The sequence below is a fragment of the Paroedura picta genome, chromosome 2 (assembly GCF_049243985.1).
Source record: "Paroedura picta isolate Pp20150507F chromosome 2, Ppicta_v3.0, whole genome shotgun sequence".
Taxonomy (NCBI): domain Eukaryota; kingdom Metazoa; phylum Chordata; class Lepidosauria; order Squamata; family Gekkonidae; genus Paroedura; species Paroedura picta.
This window is the reverse complement of record NC_135370.1, coordinates 182,681,274-182,699,412: the sequence shown is the minus strand read 5'-3', so window position 1 is coordinate 182,699,412 and position 18,139 is coordinate 182,681,274. Positions and strand designations below refer to the sequence as shown.

At 53.7% G+C, this 18,139-nt stretch overlaps 1 protein-coding gene across 2 annotated transcripts in view; it reads right to left on the bottom strand.

The window, feature by feature from the left end:
* Positions 1 to 6,753: 6,753 nt before the first annotated feature.
* ABHD12B (abhydrolase domain containing 12B) overlaps positions 6,754 to 18,139 on the bottom strand; it is a 30,081-nt gene continuing 18,695 nt past the window's right edge. For both annotated transcript variants that reach the window (XM_077319031.1, XM_077319032.1), the window contains exons 5-13: positions 17,873 to 17,903; positions 16,643 to 16,688; positions 16,415 to 16,544; positions 13,686 to 13,723; positions 11,425 to 11,507; positions 10,452 to 10,534; positions 8,682 to 8,760; positions 7,687 to 7,811; positions 6,754 to 6,874 (exon numbers count right to left, since the gene is read on the bottom strand). In XM_077319031.1, the coding sequence (XP_077175146.1) occupies positions 6,850 to 6,874; positions 7,687 to 7,811; positions 8,682 to 8,760; positions 10,452 to 10,534; positions 11,425 to 11,507; positions 13,686 to 13,723; positions 16,415 to 16,544; positions 16,643 to 16,688; positions 17,873 to 17,903 (640 nt within the window). In that variant the 3' untranslated portion in view covers positions 6,754 to 6,849. The remainder of the gene's footprint in view (positions 6,875 to 7,686; positions 7,812 to 8,681; positions 8,761 to 10,451; positions 10,535 to 11,424; positions 11,508 to 13,685; positions 13,724 to 16,414; positions 16,545 to 16,642; positions 16,689 to 17,872; positions 17,904 to 18,139) is intronic.

Here is an 18,139-nt window from a genome sequence, read left to right as displayed (position 1 = left end):
GGTGCTACCTCTTGGGTCTACCCACGCAGCCGGGCCCAGGAGGAAGTTGAGCCGGTCCGCAGCCGGATGGACGCTTTCACATGTGCTAAAAGATGCCGTTTCAGCATCCAGCTCAAAATCCACCTGCAAATGGGGTGGGTGGAATATTATTTAGCGTGCGTGAAGGCGTCCTTAAACTGACTTAGGAACACGAACTCTGGAGAGGCTAGAATTCGGTGCTGCTACGCTTTCTGGTAGTTCGGACACAAAGTTTTGCTGCTTCCTCCTCCACCCCTATCCCCACCCCCCACCCCCACAGCTCAGGGGATCAGCTTTCTGCAGGTTGTCTCAGATGGGTGTTTTTGCTGGATCTCCCGCCATTCACTCCCAAACATCCGCAGGCTTAAAATAAAGCAAGAAGCCACAGCTGTCCCTTTCCGATTCTGTGGTGTGTTTTATTACGGGTTGCGAACAAGTTGTGATGATGAACTTCTGGCTGGATGCGACCGTTATAGGTTTAGGGTTGATTTTTCTCAGCATCGTCTGGCTTTATAGCACTGCTAGGGATGCCAGCCTCCAGGTGGGGCCTGGGGATCCCCTGGAATGACAGCTCCTCTCCAGACTGCAGAGATCAGTTCCCCAGGAGGAAAGGGCTGCTTGGGAGGGGGGACTCAGGGATGCCAGCCTCCAGGTGGGGCCTGGGGATCCCCTGGAATGACAGCTCCTCTCCAGACTGCAGAGATCAGTTCCCCTGGAGGAAGGGGCTGCTTGGGAGGGGGGACTCAGGGATGCCAGCCTCCAGGTGGGGCCTGGGGATCCCCTGGAATGACAGCTCCTCTCCAGACTGCAGAGATCAGGTCCCCTGGAGGAAAGGGCTGCTTGGGAGGGGGGACTCAGGGATGCCAGCCTCCAGGTGGGGCCTGGGGATCCCCTGGAATGACAGCTCCTCTCCAGACTGCAGAGATCAGGTCCCCTGGAGGAAAGGGCTGCTTGGGAGGGGGGACTCAGGGATGCCAGCCTCCAGGTGGGGCCTGGGGATCCCCTGGAATGACAGCTCCTCTCCAGACTGCAGAGATCAGGTCCCCTGGAGGAAAGGGCTGCTTGGGAGGGGGGACTCAGGGATGCCAGCCTCCAGGTGGGGCCTGGGGATCCCCTGGAATGACAGCTCCTCTCCAGACTGCAGAGATCAGTTCCCCTGGAGGAAAGGGCTGCTTGGGAGGGGGACTCAGGGATGCCAGCCTCCAGGTGGGGCCTGGGGATCCCCTGGAATGACAGCTCCTCTCCAGACTGCAGAGCTCAGTTCCCCTGGAGGAAAGGGCTGCTTGGGAGGGGGGACTCAGGGATGCCAGCCTCCAGGTGGGGCCTGGGGATCCCCTGGAATGACAGCTCCTCTCCAGACTGCAGAGATCAGGTCCCCTGGAGGAAAGGGCTGCTTGGGAGGGGGGACTCAGGGATGCCAGCCTCCAGGTGGGGCCTGGGGATCCCCTGGAATGACAGCTCCTCTCCAGACTGCAGAGATCAGGTCCCCTGGAGGAAAGGGCTGCTTGGGAGGGGGGACTCAGGGATGCCAGCCTCCAGGTGGGGCCTGGGGATCCCCTGGAATGACAGCTCCTCTCCAGACTGCAGAGATCAGTTCCCCTGGAGGAAAGGGCTGCTTGGGAGGGGGACTCAGGGATGCCAGCCTCCAGGTGGGGCCTGGGGATCCCCTGGAATGACAGCTCCTCTCCAGACTGCAGAGCTCAGTTCCCCTGGAGGAAAGGGCTGCTTGGGAGGGGGGACTCAGGGATGCCAGCCTCCAGGTGGGGCCTGGGGATCCCCTGGAATGACAGCTCCTCTCCAGACTGCAGAGATCAGTTCCCCTGGAGGAAAGGGCTGCTTGGGAGGGGGGACTCAGGGATGCCAGCCTCCAGGTGGGGCCTGGGGATCCCCTGGAATGGCAACTCCTCTCCAGACTGCAGAGATCAGTTCCCCTGGAGGAAAGGGCTGCTTGGGAGGGGGGACTCTGGGATGCCAGCCTCCAGGTGGGGCCTGGGGATCCCCTGGAATGACAGCTCGTCTCCAGACTGCAGAGATCAGTTCCCCTGGAGGAAAGGGCTGCTTGGGAGGGGGGACTCAGGGATGCCAGCCTCCAGATGGGGCCTGGGGATCCCCTGGAATGACAGCTCCTCTCCAGACTGCAGAGATCAGTTCCCCTGGAGGAAAGGGCTGCTTGGGAGGGGGGACTCAGGGATGCCAGCCTCCAGGTGGGGCCTGGGGATCCCCTGGAATGACAGCTCCTCTCCAGACTGCAGAGATCAGTTCCCCTGGAGGAAAGGGCTGCTTGGGAGGGGGGACTCAGGGATGCCAGCCTCCAGGTGGGGCCTGGGGATCCCCTGGAATGGCAACTCCTCTCCAGACTGCAGAGATCAGTTCCCCTGGAGGAAAGGGCTGCTTGGGAGGGGGGACTCTGGGATGCCAGCCTCCAGGTGGGGCCTGGGGATCCCCTGGAATGGCAACTCCTCTCCAGACTGCAGAGATCAGTTCCCCTGGAGAAAAGGGCTGCTTGGGAGGGGGACTCAGGGATGCCAGCCTCCAGATGGGGCCTGGGGATCCCCTGGAATGACAGCTCCTCTCCAGACTGCAGAGATCAGTTCCCCTGGAGGAAAGGGCTGCTTGGGAGGGGGGACTCCGGGATGCCAGCCTCCAGGTGGGGCCTGGGGATCCCCTGGAATGACAGCTGCTCTCCAGACTGCAGAGCTCAGTTCCCCTGGAGGAAAGGGCTGCTTGGGAGGGGGGACTCAGGGATGCCAGCCTCCAGGTGGGGCCTGGGGATCCCCTGGAATGACAGCTGCTCTCCGGACTGCAGAGCTCAGTTCCCCTGGAGGAAAGGGCTGCTTGGGAGGGGGGGACTCAGGGATGCCAGCCTCCAGGATCAGCCTCAATGCAGGATCAGCCTCAAGCATCCAGGAGAAGGATCTGTCCAACTGCTGAACTAGACTAAGAGGCAGTCAAGTCCACAGCTAGAACCACAGACTACTAGAGTGGGAAGGGGCCATCCAGGCAGAGATCAGTTCCCCTTGAGAAGGCGGGGGGGGGGGCTATGTGGCATTGGGCCTCATAGAGGTTCGGGGATGCCAGCCTCCATGTAGGACCTGGGGATACCCGGAATTGCAGCTCATCTCCAGAAAAGGGAGCACCGTTCCTTGGAGAAAAGGGAGGGCCTGTGCCCCTCTGGAGTCCCTGCCCCCCACCCCGATCTCCAGGAGCCTCTCCGACGGGATCTGGCCCCCCTCCCGCCTCGACCCTCCCGGTGGAGCAGGGCCCGCCAGGGATCCGGGAAGGGCGTCTCTGACTCACCCGGCGGCCGGCTGGAGGGCCCCGGGGGCGGCGGCGATGGCGATGTCCTTGCCGGGAGAGCCGCCCTGTCCTGCTCCGCGCTCGCCCCGCCGCTTCATGCTCCGACTGGCCCCGCCGCGCCTCCGAGCCCCCAGGTAGGAGCCCAGGCCCCGCCCCCGGCCGCGCCCCCAGCCAATGGCCCCGCGGGAGGAAGCCCCGCTCCACCACCAGGTAGGGCCCCCTCACCTGGCCGCTCCCCCACGCGGTTTGCCGACCTCCCGGGGGCGGCGGGAGACCGAGCGCGGCCGCCTGGGAAGGAAGGTGGGCTCCGGGCGCAGGGATGCCAGCCTCCAGCTGCGGCCTGGGCAGCTCCCGGAATGACAGCTTGCACACAAGGAAGCCCTACCAAGGATGTGAGCCAGTGTCCGGTCGTGGTTAAAAAGCTCCGGCTTCTAATCCGGGCTCCTTTCCCCTCCCCTCTTCCCCTTATTTTAATTTATTTACTGTACAGCATGTGCATAATGTTGAAGTGAACGCAGAATGCAAAACTCGGGCTAGAATGGGCTGTACAATAAAGGATTCAAAAAGAATACTCTCAAAAAGTCCATCTTCAAGGTATCTTGTGCCAGCTGAGGGACCTTGGGCCAGGCCCAGTTCTCTTAGAGCCCTTCTCATGGAGCAATTCTCTTCGGGCTCTCTCAGCCCCACTGACCTCCCAGGGTGTTTGTTGTGGGGAGGGGAAGGGGAGGCAACTGGAAGCCGCTTTCGGGTGCCTCTAATCAAGTAGTGAAAAGCGGGGTATTAAAAAAACAGCTCTTTGAGAGCCAGAGGGGCAGAGTGGTTAAAGATCACTCTTGAGACCCTGGTTTGATTCCCTGCTCCTCTACATGCAGCCAACTGCTTGACCTTGGGCCAGTCACAGTTCTGTTAGAGCTCTTTGCACAGTGCAGTTCTATTAGAGCTCTCTCACCCACACTGACCTTCCCGAGTGTTTGTTGTGGGAAGGCGATCATAAGACCCCTTCGGGTAGAGAAAAGTGGCATGTAAGAACCAACCTTGTTGTTGTTGTTTTGACAGTCAGGGCTATTTGTAGATGGACTATGCTGCCTTGGAGCAGATGGAGACTCTGTTGGATATTTTTAGGAGGAGAATGGATGAACACCTGTCAGGAGGGTGTGGTTTTTAAGTTCCTTAGAAGAAGAAGGTTGATTTTTATGCTTCGCTTTCCACTGCCTGAAGGAGTCTCAAAGTGGCTTCCAATCACCTTCCCTTTCCTCTCCCCACAACAGACACCCTGTGAGGGAGGGGAGGCTGAGGGAGCCCTGAGATTACTGAAGAAGAAGAGTTGGTTCTTAGATGCCGCTTTTCTCTACCCAAAGGAGTCTCAAAGCGGCTTCCAGTCACCTTCCCTTTCCTCTCCCCACAACAGACACCCTGTGGGGTGGGTGAGGCTGAGAGAGCCCTGATATCACTGCCCGGTCAGAACAGTTTTATCAGTGCCGTGGGGAGCCCAAGGTCACCCAGCTGGTTGCATGTGGGGGAGCGCAGAATCGAACCTGGCATGCCAGATTAGAAGTCCGCACTCCTAACCACTACACCAAACTGGCTGCCACTCTTCACCATGACACCATGCTGGCTCTTGCCAGAAGGGGTGGGGTTAGACTGGATGGCCCTTGGGGGTCTCTTCCAGCTCTGAGTCTGATTCAGTTCAGAAGTCCTGCTCTCAGCCACTTGCTTTGCTTCAGAATAAAACAGGCCTCTGTTGTCGCCTTAAATTCTGACCAAGTTTAGTTCACTTAGAAAACACTGTGATTCTAGTATTTGGGCCGTGCCTTTTGCCATAGAAGCTGCTGCAGGGCTGCGTAGCAGAAGTCCTGTACAATCAACAGCGTCGGATAGCCAGTGATCAGCACAACGAGTTTTGGACTAAAGAAACCCAAAGAGAACCAGCAACCTGAAACTGAGGAGAGGGTTGCCAGCCTCCAGGCGGGAGCTGGGGCTCGGAAGCCCAGAAAATAATTGACAGGCCTGCAGAGGTGACAGTTCTAGGTCTTGTGCTCCCGAAGGTACAAAGAAACGGGTACCAGTAATTGGGGGCTCCCTGCTGAGAGGCGTAGAGGCCGAAGTGTGGAGACCAGACTTGCTGTCTCGAGAGGCCTACCTGGTGGACACATCAAGGATGCCACAGAACAGCTGGACAGGCTCATCCAGCCCACAGATCATTACCCCTTCCTTCTCATCCACGTAATACTGCCTGGTCTGTATTAAGAAAGACTTTAGGGATCTTGGCAAAGAGGTGAAGGACCTGGGAGCGCAGGTTGTGTTTTCATCAGTCCTTCCTGTAAGTGGCCGTGGCTTAGGAAGAGGGAGAAAAATCATGCAAGTCAATGACTGGCTACCTCACTGGTGTCATTGGGAAAGGTTTGGATTTCTGGATCATGGCCTACGATGCCAATATGAGAGGCTATTATCAGGAGATGGTGTGCACCTCACAAGGGATGGAGAAAGTATTTTTGGGAGAACCTTTGCACATCTGGTGAACAGGGCTTTAAAACTAGACTCAAAGGGGAAGCGAGACATAAATTCAGAACCTGGACTGTTTACGCACTGGAGGTTTCACGCCGGGATGCAGGCTGGAGTTTTGGCCGTAGCAGGTTGCCCCACCTCTTCCTGCTCCCACACGGGGGAGCATTTGGCCTGGTGCACCTCATCTGTCCCCAATTTGTGTTCCTGCATGGGAGCTGGGGCAGTGAAGTTCCCAGTGTGTAAACGGTCCTGGTGTTATGGCAAGAACTGAAGATGGGAAGATTGCAAAGCTACAGGGAACGGCACATAAGCGGAGAAATACTAACTTGCAAGGAAGATCAAAAGCCAAAACCATGGGGCACACAAAGGATGGATTACGATGTCTCTACACAAATGCACAGGGTATGGGAGACAAGCAGGAGGAACTAGTAGTCGTAATAGAGGAAGGGGGCTATGAACTAATAGGAATCACAGAAACTTGGTGGGATAATACTCACAACTGGAATACTAGAATTGAGGGGTACAATCTGTTCAGAAGGGACAGACAAGAAAAGAAGGGGAGGAGGTGTAGCAATATATGTTAGGAATCTTTATACGTGTGAAGAAATACAGGTACCCGAGCATGAAAGTTCAGTTAAGTGTATTTGGGTAAATCTAAAAGGAGTAGGAAATGAGAGTGGTATTATTGTGGGAGTCTGCTATAGACCACCAAGCCAGTCAGAGGACTTGGATGAGATACTGCTAGGCCAAATTACACAGTTTTCAAAGAGGGGGAAACAGTGGTCATGGGTGACTTTGCAGGCACAAAGTTTTCCTGCCTCCTTCCCCATGGCCACCCCAAAACTTGGGGTCAGCTTTTTACCCGTTGTCTTGGTTGAGTGTTTTTGGTCTGAGCTGCAGGCTTAAAATAAAGCAAATGGCCACAATTGTCACTTTTCGTTTTTAAAAACATTTTATTATGGGTTGCAAACAAATTGAGACGAGGAACTCTCCTTCCGGCTGCATGCGACTGGGGTAGACCAACACCGGTCACTTGGTGCTCTGGAGAAAATTTCTGTCAGAGAAGAAGGGGGGGGAAGAAAGCTGTAACTCTGTGTCCCCCCAGAAACATTTCCTTGCCTTTCACTGAAAGCTGCTCACATACTGACTTCCTGGAGCATCTTCTGCCTTTGGTGGTGAGAAGGCCCAAAAGCAAATACTGGCAGGGGCTCATGGGAATTGTAGTCCATGAAGATCTGGAGGACCACAGGTTGACTAGCCCTGCCCTAGAGAGCCGCTGCCATCTGAGTAGACCATACAGACCTTGATGGACCTTCAGTATAAGGCAGCTTCAGGTTTGTGTCCACTCATGACACCACTCTTAGCTGAAGACGCCGGGGATTGAACCTGGGACCTTGTGCATGCCAAGCAGAGGCTATACCGTTGAGCCATGGCCCCTCCCCTAAAGACTGTCCATCCTAAACAGGGTTTGCAGATGGTTTGGAGGAGCACTGGGGCATCCCACACCCATCCTTTGTTGTCCTTTGAACCCAGTTCAAAAGCACCAGCACCAGCACCCCCTCATTGCCTCCTGCTGGCCCAGGCTGGGTGATGAAAAACAAAATGCTCTTATGTTCTCATCACCCCAAGGACTCTGATCTTCACCTGCTTCCTGGCGGTCTCCCCCAGTTATTTTCTCACCATCAAATCCCCTATCACGGGGGGGGGGGGTGGCAAAACTGTGACTCCCCAGCTGGCCCTGCTGGCAGGGGCTCATGGGAATCGTAGTCCAGGGCATCTGGAGAGCCACACTGGCCGCCCCTGTCCTGCAGGGTGCCAGAGGGGAACTGGGTCACGCAGCGCCCCCCCTCAGCATGGCTCACTCACTTCAGTATGTCTGGGAGCTCAGGATTTGAGGAGAGATGGTCGTGCCCGTAGCCCTTGTTGGCAGGGAAGGAAATGAACTGGACGGCGTCTTTCTTCTGGGCAGCACTGTGGGCGATCTCGAAAAGCTGAAGAAAGACAGGAGTGAGAGACAAAGAGAGCTGCGGGCTTTGACCTCTGTCCATTAAGAGCTGAATTCAAGTCCCGGAATTCCCTTCAGAGATTAAAAAATAAGGTCAAAGCCAATGGTGCAGAATCAGGTAAAATATTTTTCATGATTCAGTTCAGCGTATTGTTTCATTTACTGGATTTTTAGACCGCCCTCCCAGCAGGCTGGCTCAGGGCAGTGTAGAAATATATATATTTGGTTGAGGTCGACCTGGAACACCACTTCCCAAGGGCCCTCCTTCTGAGCCCCCTCCCATGACACCCACCTCCTATGACCCCCACCTCCTATGACCCCCACCTCCTTCTGAGCCCCCTCCTATGACACCCACCATAACTCCGCCCAACCCACTGGGCTATCAGTAGGAGTTAATTTAATGTTTCCCACATTTTTCTACTGTTCCATGTGGCTTGTTGTTTCACTTCATTCATTATTGTTAATCTATGTTATCTGTATCGGTCCTGTTCTGTGCTATATGAACCGCCCTGAGCCTTCGGGGAGGGCGGTATATAAATATAATAAATAAATAAACAAATAAATGGACAGACAAAAAGATATACACACACATAATGACAGCAGACAAAATTAAAATTCTAATTAATTTAACTAAACTGTGTCAGGTTAAACAGAATAAAACAACAGCAGTGCTGCCGTGAAGGGTCTATGTTGAATTCTCCCAGGGTGATTTGGGAGCTACATTTCTGAATGTTCATGATGCCTTTCTCTCCGTCTTTGACAGGGGTTTCTGCAATATATAACCGCACTGAAAAGACCATGCCCATTCACACCACGCTACGTTACCTTTTTGCCTACAAGGAGAAAGCGACGTTACCTTTTTGCTGTGGCTGATGGGTATCATGAAATCATCTTCGGAATGCAAAATCAAGAGCGGGCTGGACAGGACTTGGACGCTGCGGGGGAGAAAGGAGCTGCTTGGAGATTAACATAACATCAGACCCCCTGCTGGGTCAGACCAGGGGTCCATCTAGTCCAGCATCCTGTCTCACACAGGGGCCAGCCAGTTCCCCTGGAGGGCCAACAACAGGGCAGAGAGGCCGAGGCCTTCCTAAGGACATCAGGAGAGCCCTGCTGGATCAGACCAGGGGTCCATCCAGTCCAGCCTCCTGTCTCACACAGGGGCCAGCCAGTTCCTCTGGAGGGCCAGCAACAGGTCAGAGAGGCCGAGGCCTTCCTAAGGACATCAGGAGAGCACTGCTGGGTCAGCCCAGGGGTCCATCCAGTCCAGCCTCCTGTCTCACCCAGGGGCCAGCCACTTCCTCTGGAGGGCCACCAACAGGGCAGAGAGGCCGAGGCCTTCCTAAGGACATCAGGAGAGCCCTGCTGGGTCAGACCAGGGGTCCATTCAGTCCAGCCTTTTGCCTCACCCAGTGGCCAACCAGTTCCTCTGGAGGGGTGGCCAAACTGGCTCTCCAGATGTCCATGGACTACAATTAACCATGAAGGCCCTCCAGAGGACATGGGGTCTGATCCAGCAAAGAGCACAGTTACTGTCAGATCAAGGTTGAGTCTGTCAAATGGTTGTGCTCTTAATGTATATGTTTCCATCACCCCCCCCCCCCATCCTGTGTATGGTTGTCACTATGGGGCTTTGATATGTCCATTGCTCAGCTTTTGTATTGTCGGCATCTATTGGAGCATTGGTCTGTAAAAGCTGTGGAACCTCCAGTTCCTGCCTGGAGGTCTAATTGCTGATTGGAACATTGTTTGTCTTTCTTCTGCATGCCTAGGTTATTCAGTTTATTATAGCCTAGCTGGATCAACTGACTCCAGGGAATTCATGGTTCGTCCCTGCCTCCTACATTCCTACCGCCCTACAGCTGGGTTCTGTCCTTGGGCACATAGGGAGTTCTTAAGCACCTGGAATGTTTTCCTTTGAAACTTCCCATGTTAATTGGATCCAACAAGGTGGTTTTAAGCAAAAAGGTTATATGTGGTGTGACCGCAATGAGAAATTCAGTGCTGACAGTGCTGGTGTCTACATACTCTTGCTTGATCCAGTAATTAACATACCCTTTGCACCCAAGTCAAGGACTGAGTTTTTCCTGGCAATGAAAAAACCCGACAGTTACCAGATGACCTCTTTTTAGAGGACACATCCTCTTTTTTTGGTGTCTGTCCTCTTTTGGGGTTGGGAGGTTAGAAACATTCCCAGTTAGTAGAGATGTTCTCAGCTTAAATAGGTGAGGGAATTTAAAAAGAGATCTGTCACAGGGATCACTTAGTTGAAGTCACCATATGGGGAAAAGGACCTCATTTTTGCTTGGTACAGCAGTTAAAAGCGGCAGTCTCTAATCTGGAGAACTGGGTTTTATTCCCCACTCCTCCTCCACATACAGCCAGCTGGGAGACTTTGGACTGGTCACAGTCCTGTTAGAGCTGTTGTGACAGAGCAGTTCCCTATGAGCTCTCTCAGCCCCACCTACCTCACAGGGAGTCTGTGGTGAGGAGAGGAAGGGAAAGGTGTTTCTGAGCCACTTGGGGGCTCCTTTGGGAAGTGAAAACTGGGGTATAAAAACCAGCTCCTTCTTTCCCAAGAGCACCTGAAGGCATCAGGGCACGTTTTGGGAGACATCCCACTCACTTTCTGTCACTGGAGAAGTACATGCCAGCACGGGCCATCGTGTCCAAGATTAAATACTCAAAGCCAGGGAACTTGCGGTACATCTGTTTCAAAGAAAAGAGGAAGAGACTTGTTGGTACGTGTGAAAGACGCCTGGCTGCAAAACAGACATCTCCCAGGGTTGGAAATTGTTTTGGGCAATGCAGCTGCTTGTACTAGAGGTGGGTGCCCCAGCTCCAGGGAAAACTCACCGTCTGCTTTGTGTCCTGTAAGAAAAGCATGGAATTCGCAACCACTGGAGGGGGCCTTCCTCCACAAGAGACTGAGGCCTTCCAGGTGGCAAAGGGACAGTCAAGACCAAACATGGGAGCAATTTGGGATAGAAGGACCCTTGCTTCACCCAACTGGCTGTTCGGTGGCAATGTCCCTACATGTCCCCTGCTACTGAGAACAAACTAGGCAAGCAACACCAATAGATTTCCACGTTGCTCCACAAGCCATCAGCAGACAAAAGTGGAAGCGGACCTATGAATTTCACAGAATCATAGAGTTGGAGTGTGCCACAGAGGCCATCTAGTCCAGCCCCTGCTCAGGGGGATCAGCCTCCAGCATCCAGGAGAAGGATCTGTCCAGCCGCTACTTGAAGACGGCCAGTGAGGGGGAGCTCCCCACCTCCTTAGGCAGCCCCTTCCACTGCTGAACTAGACTCCTAGAATCCTAGAGTGGGAAGGGGCCATGCAGGCCATCTAGTCCCACCCCCTGCTCATGGGAATTGTAGTCCATGGACATCTGGAGGACCACAGGTTGACTTCCCCTGGTATAAACCCATCCCTGCAGATCCTCTTCTCTGCTGCCCACAGGAACCTTCCCCGGCCCTCCTCCAAGCAACAACCTTTCCAATCCTTCAAGAGAGCCATCCCATCCCCTCTCCACCTCCTCCAGGCTGAACCTTCCCAAGCCACCTAGCCTGACCAGCTGACACAGAGAAACTTACTTTTGTCATGGGGATCGTGGCCGCTGCATCCCGGATGTTGGTGAAAGGTGCTTCGAGGATTACTGCATCCACAACGATCCCTTCTGAAAAGATCGGAGAGGGCTCAGCGGGGGATGGGGAAACCTGGGGGGGCACTGCCTCCCCCCAAAAACCACAAGCAGAAGACCAGTTCTCCAAACAGGAACAATTAACCTGTACAAGCATGAGCTGCACAGGTCAGACTAGCTGATCCTGCCAGGTCTCGAAAGCTAAAGAAGGAACGGAAAGAGCTTAAGTACAATTCAAAGTCACGAGAATTTTAAAAGCCTTTTTAAATGAAATTGGTAACAGCAGAGCTTTGTCAGAACGTGGCCTGGATTTTCACGCTCGTTCTCAAAGACCGTTTCTTCTTCATCAGTGACCAAGCCCCGCTAGATACAATTTTTCTATGATCCTAGAGGCAAAGCCCGTTGCATCTAGAATACAACAGCTGCTAGCATTGTGACCTCCCCCCTTCTTCCCCCGATCAAGATCCACTGCTGAACGAGACTCCTAGAATCCTAGAGTGGGAAGGGGCCACAGAGGCCATCCAGTCCCACCCCCTGCTCAATGCAGGATCAGCCTCAAGCACCCAGGAGAAGGATCTGTCCAGCCGCTGCTTGAAGACTGCCAGTGAGGGGGAGATCCCCACCTCCTTAGGCAGCCCCTTCCACTGCTGAACTAGACTCACAGAATCCTAGAGTGGGAAGGGGCCATAGAGGCCATCCAGTCCCACCCCCTGCTCAGGGCAGGATCAGCCTCCAGCATCCAGGAGAAGGATCTGTCCAGCCACTGCTTGAAGACGGCCAGTGAGGGGGAGCTCCCCACCTCCTTAGGCAGCCCCTTCCCCTGCTGAACTAGACTCCTAGAATCCTAGAGTGGGAAGGGGCCATGCAGGCCATCTAGTCCCACCCCCTGCTCAGTGCAGGATCAGCCTCCAGCATCCAGGAGAAGGATCTGTCCAGCCGCTGCTTGAAGACGGCCAGTGAGGGGGAGCTCCCCACCTCCTTAGGCAGCCCCTTCCACTGCTGAACTAGACTCACAGAATCCTAGAGTGGGAAGGGGCCATAGAGGCCATCCAGTCCCACCCCCTGTTCAGTGCAGGATCATCCTCAAGCATCCAGGAGAAGGATCTGTCCAGCCGCTGCTTGAAGACGGCCAGTGAGGGGGAGCTCCCCACCTCCTTAGGCAGCCCCTTCCACTGCTGAACTAGACTCACAGAATCCTAGAGTGGGAAGGGGCCATAGAGGCCATCCAGTCCCACCCCCTGTTCAGTGCAGGATCATCCTCAAGCATCCAGGAGAAGGATCTGTCCAGCCGCTGCTTGAAGACGGCCAGTGAGGGGGAGCTCCCCACCTCCTTAGGCAGCCCCTTCCACTGCTGAACTAGACTCCTAGAATCCTAGAGTGGGAAGGGGCCATAGAGGCCATCCAGTCCCACCCCCTGTTCAGTGCAGGATCTGCCTCGATCGTCACAAGTCAGCTGCAGCGTGATAGTACTTGACGCACACATGTTATGGTTGCACAGCTACCTGGGGGTTTCCCACGTCCTGCGGGGAACGAGGAAGGCAGGAGTATTAGGTGCTCCAGTTCCTGACCACCAGCAGCTGGAAATGCCACCCCTTCTGGGGCAGCTGGCCGTGGCTGGTCCTTTGTGAGAGAAGCCACCCACCTAGGCTCAGGAGCGCTCTTTTTCTCACAACCTGAATATGTGGCAGAACCAATCCCTGGCTTGGCAAGAGATTTGGGGATGAACATCTGGCTCACGTTCCTACGATGCCCTTCAAGCCAAAACCAGGCTCTTGATTTCCAGGAGAAGCTAGCTCTCTTGAATCGGTGCCCGTTGCAGTCACATCCGCCCACCTCAAGTTGCCAACCTCCAGGTGGGGCCTGGGGAGCTCCCAGATTTACGACTGACCTCCTCTAGGGATCATTGCCCTTGGAGAAAAACAGATGCTTCAGGAGGTGGAGTCCGTGGCTATAGATCAGGGGTAGTCAAATTGCGGCCCTCCAGATGTCCATGGACTACAATTCCCATGAGCCCCTGCCAGCATTTGCTGTCAGGGGCTCATGGGAATTGTAGTCCATGGACATCTGGAGGGCTGCAGTTTGACTACCCCTGCTATAGATCCTGTTGAAGAGTCTCCCCTCCCCAATTCCCTGCCCCCCAGCCCCACCCCAAAAGGCCAGAAATTTCCCAGCTTGGTGTCTCACCTCCCCCTTCTCGATCTTATAAATGGTTACCTTTCTCTTTCAGCACCCTGGCGACGTTGGTCGAAATCCTAGAAGGAGACACAAAACAAGGCAGTAAGAACGTCAGGCCCAAAGGGACTTTGTCAAAACTTCTTTGTCGAGAAGTCATATATTCCTGGCGCGTTACAAAACTAGCAGGTGGAGAGAAAGGAACAAGCTAGGCCCCCTTTGTGCTAACTTGCTAGCTTTCAGTGTGCGAGGGATGGGAATATGCAGATCCAGACGGGCAGTCTAAACGGGGATCGGAGAGAATCTGAGGGAACCAGCTTTACCAGACCATCATTAGCTTATGCTATTTTTTGTGGGTGCCTTTGGCTGTACGATCCTACAGAGAGAAAAAGGCCTCTCCAGCACCGCCCCACATTCACAGGCGAAGCAGGTGGTGAGGAGAGGCAGGGACTTGGAAGCCCCTTTCCCTTGAGGCTCACCTGGCCCCGGGTTTTCAGTCCTGACCCCAACCTGGTTGAATGAACTCCCGGAAGAGCTGAGGGCCCTTTTGGAGCTGTCACAGTTCCAAAGGGCCTGCAAGACGGAGCTCTTCCTGTAGGTCTTTCAGGGAGGCCAGGGTTTAAGATCAGCTGGGATTTCCCACAGGATCAGGCCTCGCACTAACACCGTGCAGCCCGCTTGGGGTGGCTGTGGGAGGGGGCTGGGCCACTCTTGCTACTACTGTTAGGAGGGGTACGGTTTTAAGGAGTTATGCGGTTTTATTGTTTTATTGTAAAACGCCTTGAGTCTTCTGAGAAGCCCAATAAGATGGATGGATGGATGGATGGATGGACGGACGGACGGACGGACGGACGGACGGACGGACGGGTGGGTGGACGGACGGACGGACGATGGGTGGGTGGGCGGGCGGGCGGACAGATGGATGATGGATGGATGGATGGATGGATGGATGGATGGCCAGATTTACAGGAAAAGAGACCGTAGGCTATTCGACTTATGTGGCCCTTTAACCTCCCATTTTTAAGTTTGTAAATTACATGAGCGATAATAAAATACATCATTACTGTGATATATATCAATATGTTAAATGAAACATGTTGTGATTGGTGTCATAGTGTAATTTTAATTTTGCTAACAATTTGAATATATTGATCTTGAGGCCCTAGGCTGAAGCCTAGTTAGCCTATAGGAAAATCCGGCCCTGGATAGATGGACGGATGGATAAATGGATAGATGGACAGATCGATCAGTGGGTTCCCGATCATCTCAAGCCTGAACTCTTCCTACGTTAAAATGAACCAATTGGGGCTCTCGTACTTCAGTCACATTATGAGAAAACAAGAGTCTCAGGAAACAACAATCATACTAGGAAAAGTAGAAGGAAGCAGGGAATTGGGGGTCGCTGTGTATCGGAAGGCAGTGGTGAGTGTCCTGCATTGTGCAGAGGGGTTGGACTAGATGACCCTGGAGGTCCCTTCCAAGTTCTATGATACTATCACTCTATCGAGGAATTCATGGCTCCCAGTTTGCAAGGCTTTTAATGAAAGTGTATTTTGGAGGTCATCATTAATTCATTAAGTCCCCACTAAGGTCATTAGCGCACACATGAACTTATCAAGGGGGAAACCTATGACACTGGAAAAGAAGTAATCCGTTTCATAAAACAATAGAGAAAACAGAAGCAATTCCTTTTTCAACTTCCACGGAGATACATCAGGATGGGGAGCCATGCTAGTCTGTTTGTAGCAACAGAAAAGAGCAAAACTCTAGGAGCACCTGAAAGACAAGCAAAACTTGTGGCAGGGGAGGAGCTTGTGGGAGTAACTGCGAAGAAGAAGTGAGCTGTGACTCACAAGAGCTCCTTCCCTGCCTCAAATCTGGTTAGTCTCTCAGGTGGGGACCAAACTTCTGGGGGAGCTCGGTCTGTTTAGCCTGGAGAGGAGACGACTGAGGGGGATCTGATAACCATCTTCAAGTTCTTAAAAGGCTGCCATGTAGAGCAGTGGTCCCCAACCTGCGGGCCGCGGCCCGGTGCCGGGCCACGAAGGCCATGGCGCCGGGCCGCGGCTCCCCCCCCCGCCCCCCCCGCAGTAAAAAACTTCCCAGGCCGGGAAGCTTCTTACTGCGGGAGGGCGGGGAGAGGGAAGCAGGGCCGGCCGTGCCCGTGCGGGCGCGGCCCGATGCGTGGGCGCAGCACGCGATGCCCTGCCGGTCCCCAACCTCAGAAAGGTTGGGGACCACTGATGTAGAGGATGCAGCAGAGTTGTTCTCTCTTGCTCCGGAGGGAAGGACCAGAACCAATGGAATGAAATTAATTCAAAAGCAATTCCATCTAAACATCCGGAAGAAGTTCCTGACAGTCAGAGTGGTTTCTCAGTGGAACAGGCTTCCTCAGGAGGTGGTGGGTTCTCCATCTTTTGAAATTTCTAAGCAGAGGCAGGAGAGCCATCTGACGGAGAGGCTGATTCTGTGAAGGCTCAAGGGGGTGGCAGGTGACAGTGGGTGAGCGAGAGGGTTGGGAGTGTCCTGCATAGTGCAGGGGGTTGGACTAGATGACCCAGGAGGTCACTTATTCTATGATTCTATAGGTGCTCCTGGACTCTGGAGAACTGAGCTGTGATTCACAAGAGCATTTCCCCTGCCTCAAATTTGGTTGGTCTTTCAGGTGCTGCTGGACTCTTGCTCTGTTCCGCCCTCTCCCCTTGTCAGAGATCTCCAATAATTAGGGAACAGTTAATCTTTAAGCACTGAAGCTAAGCGTCAAGACATACCCCGTGCCGATGGAGTGTCCCCAGAGGACCACAGTGCTGTTTCCGCTCCGGGCCTTCACCCAGTGGTAGAGGAACAGGACGTCTGTCGTGAAGCCCGTCTCGCTGGGCTCGCCGGTGGAGTCGGCATAGCCTGAGAAGTGTCAGAAGCAGGGTCAGGAGGGGGAAAAACACAACAGCCTCATGGTTGAAAATGGAGACACAGTGAATTGTTTTTCAACAGAAATTTACCTCTGTAGTCAACAGCCAGGACGTGAAAATTGGCATCGCTCATCACCTGTCCAAGAAGATAAAGTTTCAGCGTCTGGGATTCTTGTACATGAACCAAAGGGAGTGGCTCAGTAGCAGAACATCAGCTTGGCATGCAGAAGGTCCCTGGTTCAATCCCTGGCATCTCCAGTTAAAAGACCAGCAAGGAGGTGCTGGGGAAGACCTCTGCTTGGGACCCTGGAGAGCTGCTGCCAGTCCGGGTAGACAATATCGCCCTTAAGGGACTGTGGAAGAGTGATTAAAATGTGGAATTTGTTGCCAGAGGATGCTGTGATGCCCGCAGGAACAAACAGCTTCTAAAGGATAGATTCGTGGAGGACAGGCTTCTAGGGATGTGCCGTTGGACCTAAGTGAGCCAAAAACCTACCCCAAAAACACCTTACCAGAATTTTTAAAGTAGATTTCAGCACCCTAAACTTATCTGGGATTTCTTGGGAAAATTGGGGGGGGGGGAAGCCTGAAAAAATCCCAGAATTACAAGGTAGATCCAAGAACAGCAGCTGTTTATCAGGCTTCCGCTGCAGTCCCTTTAAAGTTAGAAGTTTAAAGGGACTGCAGAAGACAGCCTCTAAGGCAGGGGTAGTCAAACTGCGGCCCTCCAGATGTCCATGGACTACAATTCCCAGGAGCCCCTGCCAGCGAATGCTGGCAGGGGCTTCTGGGAATTGTAGTCCATGGACATCTGGAGGGCCGCAGTTTGACTACCCCTGCTCTAAGGTTTAAAGGGGCTATGCTGATGGCAGGTAGACTGCTCCTGCTAACTAGGCTTGGGCTAGCTTATCCTGAGGCTGGTTTCTCCCGCAGGATAGGGCAGGTTAAAAAAAAAAATGGTATGTTTCTTCTCAGGTCTCCCCACAACAGACACCCTTATGAGGCAGGTGAAGCTGCTTTTCTCTACCCGAAGGAGGCTCAAAGCGGCTTCCAGTTGCCTTCCCTTTCCTCTCCCCACAACAGACACCCTGTGAGGTGGGTGAGGCTGAGAGAGCCTTGATATTCCTGCTCGGTCAGAACAGCTTTATCAGTGCCGTGGTGAGCCCAAGGTCACCCAGATGTTTGCATGTGGAGGAGGAGCAGGGAATCAAACCCAGCTTGCCAGATTAGAAGTCAGCATTCCTAAACACTATGCCAAACTGCAGCCTCAGAAAGGGGCTGAGTCTAGGAATAACTCATCTCGAGCTGGACATCACCTACCTTTGTGAACCGTACTCTGTGGCTTGTTGCCCTGGAAGAGAGTTTTAGAGAAGTCCTGGTGAGCATTTCATCCCATAAATTCCTCCTTTTGTAATCACAGTGTCCCCCTTTAACTGAGAAGCTCTTGCAAAACAAGGTTACAATGGGGCGGAGAAAGTAATTGCATCTCTCTGTAACAGGGATACTTAAAGCCTTTTAAGAGGAAAAAGGAACAGAGCCACTCGAGTGAAGCTGGGCTTTCTCAAGGACATGTCATGTCAGACCAAC